At 42.9% G+C, this 12,328-nt stretch overlaps 2 protein-coding genes across 2 annotated transcripts in view; both read left to right on the top strand.

Moving 5' to 3' along the window:
• The first annotated feature begins 1,189 nt into the window (after positions 1-1,189).
• On the top strand, positions 1,190-1,737 carry LOC128740964 (perlucin-like protein). The gene is made up of 2 exons (XM_053836539.1): positions 1,190-1,297; positions 1,378-1,737. Exons 1-2 carry the CDS (start codon positions 1,190-1,192, stop codon positions 1,735-1,737), a joined length of 468 nt encoding a protein of 155 aa, XP_053692514.1.
• A 583-nt stretch (positions 1,738-2,320) lies between these two features.
• LOC128740965 (cadherin-related tumor suppressor) overlaps positions 2,321-12,328 on the top strand; it is a 161,882-nt gene continuing 151,874 nt past the window's right edge. Inside the window, exon 1 of the mRNA XM_053836541.1 lies at positions 2,321-2,533. Coding sequence (XP_053692516.1) covers positions 2,321-2,533 — 213 coding nt within the window. The remainder of the gene's footprint in view (positions 2,534-12,328) is intronic.

The raw sequence follows: 12,328 nt of genomic DNA on the forward strand, positions 1-12,328 counted from the left end.
TTTTCACTGTATTTTCAAAAAAGATATGTGAGTGACGTAAAACGCTGCTATAAATTTTCAACAAGTAATATCCTCCTGTTGATATCGTATTTGCCATATAACGAAAAATTACATAAAACCGCCCTAATATAACATTTGCACATAACTCAGCAACTATGCTTTGTAAGCAACCAAAGTTTACGTTAAATTCAAGCTGTCAAAGTAGTCACCCTAGTAGTCACTTACTCGGAATCTGCACCGATAAATCATTGAATCACACTTTTACCCCACCTTACTCTATTATCGAACAAAGATGAAGAGTTCGCAAATGCATAGCTTCAACGTTTCGCTCGAAATGACTCACTCCAACCTTCTTAAGCGGGGTACGCTGCTGAAAAGTAATGGGTAAAAAGATAGGACAAGAAATGCTCAAGAAATCGATTTCGTTTACGATTTCTTAAGCAGTACGCACTTCATAAGAAATATTATTTCACGTTCAGATGGCGCAGTTTTACATACAGGTGAATTAAAACGTCACTTTTCCGTACGGAATAATATCCGGCGCAATTATTACCACAAGAAAAAATGACAGGTGGTTGCTTGCATTGGAGTTGTCAAAATTTCTTCGGTAAATAGCAAGATTTTTTCTTGAGCTGTTTTCTTTTCAGTAGCGTACCCCGCTTTACGGTGAATCTGCTTATGCTTTATATTGAAAGTGATACGAGTACATTGTACTAGTCCGTTATCAGAGGTGTGTGCAATGAAAGTATATGATGATGATTAAACTATCTACGATTTGGATCTGACTTTTTTTTCGTATTTTTCTGTCCCAGTAAATAGTGACGTAGTTTCAGGTCGCATTTCCGGAATATTATTTGTTCTTTGGAATCAAAAAATCTAGATTATAAAATCGAATTAGCATCATCAATTCCGGTTATAAAGATAACATGCGCTTATAACCGAATTACCCATTATATCAATCCCCTTTTCATGCTTACTATTATTTGGCCAATAATATCATTCAGCTGAACGGTTTCAAATATTGCTGTTGTTTTTCGATGTTAGAAAGGTAACAAGGTAATAATGTCATACGTAGCTTATCTGCTTCTAAGAGCCCCCAATTTACTCTGAAAACTCGAAATAACCGACATATAAAGGCAATATGTGCCCATTATTTCCTCACTATTTCTCAAAATTCCCCGTTGCAACGATGTCCTCACCAACTCTTTTGTTGATGTTGCTTGGTCTTACGACGTACGGTTTCGGACAGGACTTAAAGTGTGCATCGAGTACTAAATATTACATCCCAAACGTTACCGTAAGTTGTTGCAAAAACATTCAAGAAACCCTTTCACCTTAAGGTTTATTTTTCCCACCCCTAATTTTCCTCCGGATTAGGGCAACTGGTTCCAAGCGACCGAGTATTGCAACTCGATCGGAATGCGCCTGGCAGTGATAACGAACGCCCAGGATAATACCGTCGTGGTTGAGTTGGCTAAAGCGGACAGCAAATACAAGCCGGCCGTTTGGATCGGTGGAAGTGATCTCGGCCGGGAAGGTGAGTTCTACTGGCAACCAACGGGGGCAAAGTTCAGCTACACCAACTGGAACGCGACACAGCCGGACGATATGGGAAACGAGAATTGTGTGGAAATTAGAGCCGAATTCGCCTACAATTGGAACGATCACAGATGCGAGCTGGTGCAGCATTTCGTGTGCGAAAACATCGAACCGAATAGAGTGACGGTACTGTTTTGAAGTTGATCTACACGATGCTTTGGGTGAAAAATAAAACAGATTTTATCATAATATTGTAATAGTTTTGGACAAAATGCCAAGGTTGGTGATTTTCACATACATTCACAATAAGACAGTACGAATGTGTCATCGTCTGAAGTTGTTTATGTTTTCCTCAGATTTGAAACAAGAACTTAACTTAATGTTGAACACAGTGTAAAATCACAGTAGGCATTTGTTGACAGAACAAGTTCATTGGTTTACATTATGGCGTCACCGGAAACCAGCGCGTCGCGAATCGATCCAGAAAGTGGTAGAAAACATCCTAAGACTCATTCCAATGTTGTGGCTCATTTTAAAACGGAACCCAGAATTGTCCTCGAGAACTGAGGCGAAAATGGTAAGAGTTTTGCAACCTTATGTCCAGAAAGCAAAGCAAAAAAGAGAGCTTATCTGAGAAACTGCAGCTAAAGAGAAACAAGTATCGCCCGGTTGCTTCGATTGCCTATCGAATCACTATGCAGTGCAGCTGCTCCGGAAGTTGAGAAAACTCATGTTTCGAATCCACCATGAATGCCAAGCCAACTGCCAAGCATTATTATAAATGAGTGAACTTAGCGCTGGCTGCCAGCAAACACCAAAACGTGCACACCAACTCCGTTACTCCGTTAAGGAGTTCGTACGCATCCCAAACGACTACCTAATTCCACGGCAATGGAAAGAGCAGAACGAGACAAAAACAAGAGGCCTCTCGATGCATCATCCGATGCCATCCCTGCCGCAGTTGATCGAGCGAGCGATCGAGCCACAATCATGGGTATGTACGTTGTTACCCGTTTGGTATGTCGGTCGGAATTAATGAAGCATGTTGATGGACCTGAAAATTAAAGCAAATTTAAATAAATTAAATAATCACATAAAATTTATTATCAGTTGTACTGCATGGCTCGGCGGCTCGGTAAGCGAAGGCAGCCGAGCAACCGAATGCATTGGACAAAGCGATTACCTGGCAAGTGTTGCAACAGCAGTGCAGTGTGGTGCTGCTTGGAATGGTGATGATATGCGGCTTAAGAGAGGAAACAAATTTATCCGTCCGCCGTCTGTCAACGGGCCAGGAATCTGACAGCAACAATTCGCAAAATCTCCCCATCTCGGTGCTTTCCCCTTCCTTCCGGAGGGTGCCAACGCTGCTGGTCAGTCAGTCAGTCAGCCAGTCAGTCATTCAGGCAGTAAGTCAGTTGCAAGCGAGAGACACAAATGGATTATTACCGACATACCGACGACCGATGAAGCGTTCGTGTCGAATTTCAAAATTAAATCGTAGAATATTTTATTATTAATTATGGAATTATTTCAACCTGATTCCAGTGCTACTCGAAAGAACCGAAGCAACAACGAAAAAAAGAAAGAACTCGTTCTGCTGAAGGATAGCATATTAAGGAAAAAGATTATTTAAAGCTCTTCGCTGACCAAGGAACACCGCCGGCCGGCCGGCCGACCGACCTACCCACGTTCCTCGGTCGGTCGACGATTTCTGCTTTTAGGCTTTATCGCTAATGGTGATATAATTTTGCTGCTTCTGCTGTACGCCGCCGCTGCCGTTGCTGTGCCCATCGCCGTCGCCGGAGCGTGAAGAGTCGAAGCAATGCGAAGCACAGCACATCAGCCGCTGGCCCGACCTGGCCCGACGGAGCGGACGAGAACCGAGACGGGAACGGAACCGGGTACAACCATTTTGCGCTGCTTAAGTCCAGAGACACGGTTGCAATTCCCACTGAACGTCCGCCCGTCTGCCTACCTGCTTGCCTGCTCCTACCCGGGGGAATATCAGTTTTGTTTTTGCGCCTTCTGTGTCCGGCTTAGAAACAGAACGGAACCGACCACAACCGGCGGACCGCGGAGTGTGTGAGAGAAGGAGAAACGGAGCTTGGCGATTGTCGTGCCAAAGTTGTCGGATCGTCGGAAGCAATCCGGGGTGGATTTAGGGAGAGTGTGACTCGAACGGTAGCCAAAATGTTTAAATTGTCGTTTGGTCGCCGACTCCCCTGCTGGCCCGGATACGGACCAACAGAGGCAGAGCAGTTGCAATTTCTTTAATTGCCCCCGGGGCGAATGCTTTCCCTAGGAGGAGAACTACTTTAGTGTAATTATGATTATTGCACTATTTCGTGTTGTTAAAACAGATCACGAAACGTTTGCTAGCAGATGGCGCGGCTATGACTTCTGTGCTGACTGGGCTGATTGAATAATTGATTGAAGCCCGCGATTACTCGCGGGCTTCTAGCTTTAAGTTGCACAAAAAAAAGTGTTAAAGCAATCTTACAAATAATTCTGTTGAACCGTTGTGCGAGCAACGTGACTGGTTTCGATCTAAAACGAGCGGTTACACTGTATTAGATTGTTTCACCGTTTGCTCATTTGCGCACACGAACCGGCGTCCGATACGCGTCCGCGCGGTAAGTTATGTTTCCCATAAAAAGTAGGCACGGAGAGACTAGCCGTTTTATCGTCTTTCTCGAGATTTAATTTTACCGATCGGAAAAATTATCACCCTGGAAGTTTCTGCCGGGAAGATGGCCTCTCACGGAAGGTTTTTCCCCCGAAGGCATATCTCATTAGCCAGACTGCAACTTGGAACGAGTGCCAGAGAGCGACGGAGACACGGCTCTCACGATTGTTGGTTCGGTTTTTCCTGTTGTGTACTTACCGACCAGGACGGTGCTTGAGCTATACATACATCACTCCTCCGGCGGTGGGCGACAGACGACAGGCGATTTAGACGACCACTCCCTCCGTTTGATGGCCGGATCTTCGCACAATGTTGTACCTTGTATGGCCAGGTTAAACTAATCTTTGGCTGTGCCTTTTTGTTGTTTAGAATTGAACGAAATTTAAGCGAGTATAGCTCGTCATATCCAATGTGATTCAGCGGCCAGCAGCTGCCGTCGAAATGTTTCTAAATAGAGGTGGAACCCACGGAATAAATGATACACTCTTTGCACAAAATTTATATAAACATTTGATAATAATTTAATCATAATGTTTTGCAAAGGAATCAATAAACGGCTTCCACAAGTTATTCATATTTCACGAATGATTGTGTATGGTGGAGTTATAAATATAAAACGTGTTAAAAATCCAAAAATCTCAGAAACTAAGAATCCAAGAATTAACAATCCATGAGCAAGAATTCAAAAGTTCAAAAATCCAAAAATCTAAGAATCCCAGAGCCTGAGAATCCAAGAATCTCAACAATACAGCAATTTAGCAATCCAAGAATTAGAATACTCAAGAATCTAAGATTCCAAGAAACCGAAAATTAAAAACTTTTAGAATTAAGGAAATCCCACATATACTGTTGAAGGGCGTGAAATGTTAACCGCCATACAAAATTGAACGCGAAAGATCACAAAGGCAAACTACTGTAAGCTTGGCTAAGTCGAAACTGAAGTGAAGCAAAACTTAAGACTGAAAAGTTGAAGCTGAAAGGTTGAAGAGTAGAGAAAAGGATCATGCTGGATATACTGGTCGTTCAGGTAAAATAGGTCGAATTTGAGCGGAAAAACCCGTTACTAATTCCCTCATTGTGTTCAGGACCTCATATTATACTTTGCCGAAATAACTATCAATCGAGGATTATTCCGATATGTTGGTGACAATTGGTGCACAAACGCATCCCCGCAACATCTATACAACGGAAAGTATTGGTGTCCAGAAGCGGCAGAAGCCTACTGCGACTGCGGAACGGAAAATAAAAGAGTTAAAACGTAGGAGATGGACAGTAAGAAAGGGGGAAGAATAAAGTGTCGACGGATTATGAATAAAAGGAAGTGTTCTTGACGCCGATTCCAAGAGTTTTCTTGTCCGGTAGCCAAGAGCGTAAGTTAACCCTAAAGCAGTGAAGAGAGAAGTCTCCGCATTGCTGAGTGATTGTTCTGTCGCTAGCTACAAATCAACTAATCTAAGAATTCAATAACCTCACAATCCCATAATCCAGCTATCCAAAAACCCCAGAATAAAACTAAAACATAAATTCAACATCGCATCCAAGAATGCCACAATGCAATAATCCAGCAATGCGAGAATTCAGGATCCAATAAAACCCTAGGATCCAGAAATCTTCGAACCCAAGAACACAATAATCCAAGTTCTACGAATTCAAGAGTCCAAGAAGCGGTCTATCTCGGTATGGTGGTTAGCATTCACGCTTCTCACGCCGAGGACCCGGGTCGAAATCCCAACCCGGCAGATGTCACGAATGATCTAAGCTTTTAAAGTGACTATAAGCAAATAAAAGAGTTCAAGAATCCAAGAATCAAATACTCCAAAAATTCGAGAACCCAATATCTAAGAATCCCACAAACCAAGAAAACAAAGGTCCAAGAATACAAAAATGCCATAATCCAGCAATGCAAGAAGCTAACAATCTAACAACACAACAATCCAGTAATTCAGCAATCCAAGAATACAAGAATACAAGAATCCAAGAACCCGTCCGTCCAGTTAACTTGGAGGTATGATACTGGCCAAGCCAGCCGTCATATGTTCGAATCTCGGCTGGGCGGTGCTGCTCATAGCGTTAATAGGATCTTTCAATTAGCCCGTTACTGTTCTGTACTCTAACAACTGGCTGCGAAATCTGTCAAGTTCTTAAGCACGTTTATACCCATGGCTTTGCTTTACTTATAATCCAGCAATCCAAGATTCGAAGAATCCCGGAGTTAAAAAATCCGAAACCCAAAATCTCAGAAATCAAGAATCCAACAGTTTAAGAATCCAGGAAACAAGCAATATTACAGCTCAGCGACTCAGCAGCTTTAGAATTCAAGAATAAAAAAAAACAGAAATACAAGAGTCGAGGAATCCAAGATTCCGAAAACCCGAGAATCCAAAAATTCAAGAATCCAAGAATCAAAAATCAAACAATCTTACAACCCAACAATTCAGCAAGCTTGAAATCCAAGAGTTGAAGAATCGAAAAATGCCACAATTCAAGAATCCAGCAATCCAAGAATACAAGAGACAAGGAATCAAAAAACAAGGATTCGAGAACCCAAGAATCCAAGGTCCAAGAATCCAATAATCCAAGAATACAAGAATGCCGCAATCCAGCAATCGTAGAATCGAGGAATCAAATAATTTCACAACCCAACAATTCAATAATTCAGCAGTTGTAGTATCCAAGAATAAAAGAATACAAGAATCCAAAAAACTAGAAATCCAAGAATCCGTGAATTTAAAAATCCAGCAATTCAGTAATCCCAGAATGCAGGAATAAAAGATTCAGGAATCTGAGAATCTGAAGACCCAAGAATCCAAGAATCAAACAATCTTACAACCCAACATTCCAGCAATCCAACAATATTTGGCTCTAAGAATGCAAGAATCCCAAAAACTAGAAATCCAAGAATCGAAGAATCCAAAAATGCCATAGTCTAACAATCCAAGAATCCTAGAATCCAGGAATCCGAGAACTCAGGAATCAGTCAATTCAAGAATCAAAGAATCAAACAATCTCACAACCTAACAACTCAACAAGAATACAAGAATCTGAAAAAAAAACAGAAATACAAAAGTCGAAGAATTCAAGAATATGAGAACCCAAGAGTCAAGGAATTCAAGAATCAAACAATCCTAGAACTCAACAATCCAACAATTCCTAGAATCCCTGAATACAAGAACAAGCATCCAGAAAACCAGAAATCCAAGAGTCGAACAATCCAAGAATCCTAAAATGCCACAATCCAGCAATCCAGTAATCCAAAAATTTTGGAATCGAACAATACAAGATCCCAGAAATCCAAGAATTTAAGAGTCCCAGAATCAAACAATCTTATAACCCACTATTTCAACAAGCCAGCAATCCTGGAATCCAAGAATACAAGAATCTCAAAAACCAGAAATCCACGAGTCGAAGAATGCAAACATGCAAGAATCCAAGAATCAAACAATCTCACAGCCCAACAATTCAATAACCCTAGAATTCAAGTATCAAAAAAAAAACAGAAATCTATGAGTTGGAGCATCTAATAATCCAAGAATCCGAGAACCTAAAAATCCAAGGATTCAAGAATTCTAGAATTAAATAATCTTACAACCCAACAATCCAACAATTCTACAATCCTAGAATCCAAGAATACAAGAAATCCAAGAGTCGAAAACCCAAAAATGCCACAATCTAAGAATCAAGGAATCAAAACATCCAAGAATCCGAGAACCAATGAACCGAAGAAGTCAATAATCCAGCAATGTCACTATCCTATCATTCTCGCGTAACTTTTCAACAGAACCTAAGTAACAATAAGAGATTCGCTTCAAATCGTCGTAATGACCGAAAGAGAGGGACTTCGTCTCGTAATGTTACTTTGATACTTTTAAAAAGAGGACCTAGAAATCTAAAGATCCTAAAATCCAAGAATCTAAGAATAGAAGAATACAAGAATCCAGCAATGCAACAGTACAAATATCGCAAAAAAAACGTGAGTACAAAAATCCAAGATCTAGGAGTCCAAAATTACAAACGAGCGCGAGGTGGTCGACAGGTGCAAGCAGTTCTTCGATGAACACCTCAATGGCGAAGTCGCAGAAGGAAGCGGAACGGAAATTAACCTAGGAGCGCCCATGGTAATAGTAATGTCCTAGCACCTGATCTCCAAGAAGTCAAACGAAAAATCGGGCTGCTGAAGACCAATAAAGCCGCTGGGAAGGACCGCCTACCGGAAGATGCTTTATAAACATGGCGGAGAAACGCTATCAAAGGCTCTACACTGGGTTATTTCGAGGATTTGGGAGGAGGAAAAGCTACCGGAGGAATGGATGGAAGGAGTGGTTTGTCCCATCTCCAAAAAGGGTGATCGTCTAGACTGCTGCAACTATCGTGGTATTACGCTGGTAAACGCCGCTGACAAGGTACTCTCCCAGATCCTGTTACGCCGGCTGTCACCGATAGCACAAGGTTTCGTAGGGAACTATCAGGCGGGTTTCATGGGGGCTCGCGCAACTACGGACCAAATTTTTACTATCCGACAGATCTTGAGATGCCCACGCATCACATCTTTACTGATTTCAAAGCAGCATACGATACAGTCGATCGAGACAAGCTATGGCAGATAATGCACGAATACGGTTTTCCGGACAAGCTGACGCGACTGATCAGAGCTACATTGGATCGAGTGATGTGTTTCGTACGCATCTCTGGGACACTCTCGAGTCCCTTCGAGACGCGGCGAGGGTTGAGACGAGGTGACGGTTTAACCTGCATGCAGTTCAACATCGCTCTTGAGGGGGGGGGATCCGCCGAGCGGGCATCGCAACGAGAGGCACGATTTTTACCAAGAGTAGCCAACTTCTAGGTTTTGCAGATGATTTCAATATCATTGCTAGGAACTTTGCGATGGCGGAGGCAATCTACGCCAGACTGAAAGTGGAGTCTAGGAGAATTGGGCTAAAATAAATGCGTTGAAGACCAAATACATGAAAGGAAGAGGCTCAAAGGAAACAAACGCGCGCCTCCCACGGACGGTAACCGTTGACGGCGACGAACTAGAAGTGGTAGAGGAGTTCGTGGAGATCGCTGGTGACCGCGAACAACAACACTAGTACGGAGATCCAGCGGCGCATCCAAGCGGGAAATCGGGCCTACTTTGCCCTTCGTAAAACTCTACAATCAGGAAGCATACGACGCCGCACAAAGCTAACAATGTACAAAACCATTATTAGACCAGTAGTTCTTTATGGACTTTATAGCTGTGACGCTGCTTACGGAAGACATACGCACCCTTGCCGTGTATGAGCGGAAAGTGCTGCAGGCGATATTTGGCGGAGTACAAACTGAAAGCGGAGAGTGGCGGAGGCGTATGAATCACGAGCTACAGGCAATGCTTGGGGAGATTCCCATCGTACATCTAGCGAAAGTTAGCAGGCTACGGTGGGCCGGACACGTCGTAAGGATGCCGGACGACAGTGCGACGAAAATAGTCCTCTTCAACAACCCCACCGGCACCAGGAACAGGGGGCCCAACGTGCACGATGGCTCGACCAGGTCAAAAGCGATTTGCGACTTCTGAGACGACTAGGAAATTGGCGACGAGTGGCTCAAGACCGAGTTGAATGGAGACGAGTGCTTGAAACAGCACGATCCACCCCGGCTCTATTAGACCAAAATTGGTAATGAAAATCGCGGTAAGAGTACAATAAAACTCACATTGTTGCTTGGAATCTGTTATTGATCCGGTAATTTGCATAATGTAAGACAAACTAAACCCTGTGCTACTTCCCATGTCAGAGACTACCTCAACCTCTTTTATCAACGACACTGCTCTAAATGTTGAGAAACATGCATGCCAAGGTTTATAACCTTACAAGCGGTCCGGAATATGGCAGAGCATTCAAAAATACATTCTCTTTTATATATAATATTTAGATTTGCACCTTACTAGCCCACTTATCTCTCTTTTTGGCGTGAAAATTCCGATCAAGTAACAAAGTTTTTTCCTCAATTTGACGTCACTGCCTTCTTTCTTAACTAGCCCCCTGTTAGCTAACATCTTTTGTCCCACAGCCAATTATACATATGTTTTCTCTCCGTATGAAATAGAAACAAAGGCTTTTTCCCTTATTTTAACTTCCTCCCAGAATGATGAGTCTGCCTCCTTCTGTTAGACACTGACGTTTGTCATTCAGTCACTTGTACAACCGCTTTCGGTCAAAATGCAAGAGAAAAGGAAACTGTTTAATTATTTGATCCCCTCTTGCTACAGATCTCTCCCCTTTTGTTCTTCCCTCCACTGATTCTCTCATGTCAAAGAACATGTGTGCCAAATTTGATAAAGAACCGTCCAGGCGTTCCGGAGTTATAGCGAAACACACAGTCGTACGTTCACGTTCCTCGTCCCCCTTTTTGGCTCCCCCCGGTCAGCTTATCCCTTCTGTTTTTCTCCGAAAATCCCTATAACGAAAGAAAAACAAAGTTTTTTTTCATGTATCCTTCCTTAGTGCCCCCTTTTTGTCTTCCAGCCACTTGAACGACTGCTATTGGTACCTGACCTTGTTGGGATTTAAACCACTCTCGAATAAAATCAATCAATACCCAATAGAGGGGACCACCCCTCTTTCGTCAACCATTCAGTGCTGATTCTCTAATGTTAAGGAATTTGTATGCCAAGTTTAGTGGAAAACGGACAAGTCTTTCTGGAATTTTAGCGGAACATATAAAGATATAAACATATTCAAGTTTTTAAATATTTTCGATTTCACTTTTGGTTCCAAATATCGTTTTTTGCCCTAACGCGGAGATAGAAGAAACAAATCACGTGTACAACGGTGTACACGTACAACGCTAGTATAATTGTATGTCTGTCTAGGGTATAAATCTGAATAACTAGCTGAGTGCTCGATCTTGTTCGGAACCAGCCACTTTGACATCTGTTTTCTTTCCGGAAATCTTTATAACGAATTGGATATTTGGATCTCCGGCTTGTCAGGAAACACCCCTTTGGACAATGCCAAGAAACATGAATGTCAAGTTCGACGAAGAACTCTACAGACGTTCCAGAGTTATGAGGGCAGTTATGTAGGCAGTACAAGTTTTTAAAATCTGTAATTTTCACAAATGAATTCTCCGTTTGCTGCAAAGCCAAAAATCATCACAATGGTAAAATCCTCCCGCGACGCATTTCGTCACTAATGGTGCTTCTTCAGCTGCCCCCCGAAGAATCAGAAAGTACAGCAGCCACGGTCTATGGATGGGTCAAAAAACCGTCTTAACCTGGCATCGGAAAAGGGCGAGCTGACAGCAGGAAGCTGGCAGAAAGTGAGCGAGCGAGCGAGTAGGAGCAAAAAAAACATTTCAGTTTAGCGCGAAGCCTGTGGCCTTGCCACAAAGCGCCAGAGATAGACTGAGAGAGCCGAATGATAAAGTGATTGATTAATTGACGTGTAAAGAGTGAGCCGTTGCCCGGTCGAGTGCTGACCGCTGCTGCTGCTGTGGCTTCTGACTGCTACACGGTAGTGGCGGCGACCGGCGCTGAAACCGTAGTCCATTCGCCACATGCATCTGTGCGGACGCGCTATCGACCGAGCGAGCAGCGCGACGACCAGAACCGAGGAAACGGAAAATCGCGATACGCGCCGCGGCGGTACAAAAGGGGGAAAATTAAACCGTATAAGAAAGCGGTCAGATAAAATTACATTTTTGCTAAATTAAATTCACAGCAGTCGATTACGAAACAGAGCAGGCGGCGCGGCGTGCCGGTGCGAATAGTCACGAGGTTATGTTTTGTTGGTTGGGTAAAAAAAGCCCAACCGTGATCGATTCGAGAAGGAAACAGCTTCTGGTGACATAAATTCGTCCAGCAACGGAACGAGATCATTCGAAGCAAACCTGCACCGTCCGTTGATTCCGTGAGTGAGTGAGGTTAATCTGAAGCAGAAAAATCCTAATCTTAATTACTGCCAGCTATTCTGTACCGTCGTTTTTCTTATTTTTTACGTTTATTGTTATGATTCTCATATATAACACCAGCGGACAACGCCATTATCATTATCTTTCGCTTTTAATATTTTCTACTTTTTCTCCTGAAAGCATCGCAGCCGGGCCAGAACGCGCACAGCA

Source organism: Sabethes cyaneus, chromosome 3, assembly GCF_943734655.1.
Source record: "Sabethes cyaneus chromosome 3, idSabCyanKW18_F2, whole genome shotgun sequence".
NCBI lineage: Eukaryota > Metazoa > Arthropoda > Insecta > Diptera > Culicidae > Sabethes > Sabethes cyaneus.

Bases quoted from the DNA above. Each gene is read 5' to 3' on its own strand.
- LOC128740964 (XM_053836539.1), top strand. From the start codon at position 1,190: ATGTCCTCACCAACTCTTTTGTTGATGTTGCTTGGTCTTACGACGTAC. The intron at 1,298-1,377 runs GTAAGTTGTTGC...CCTCCGGATTAG, and splicing joins ATTACATCCCAAACGTTACC to GGCAACTGGTTCCAAGCGAC.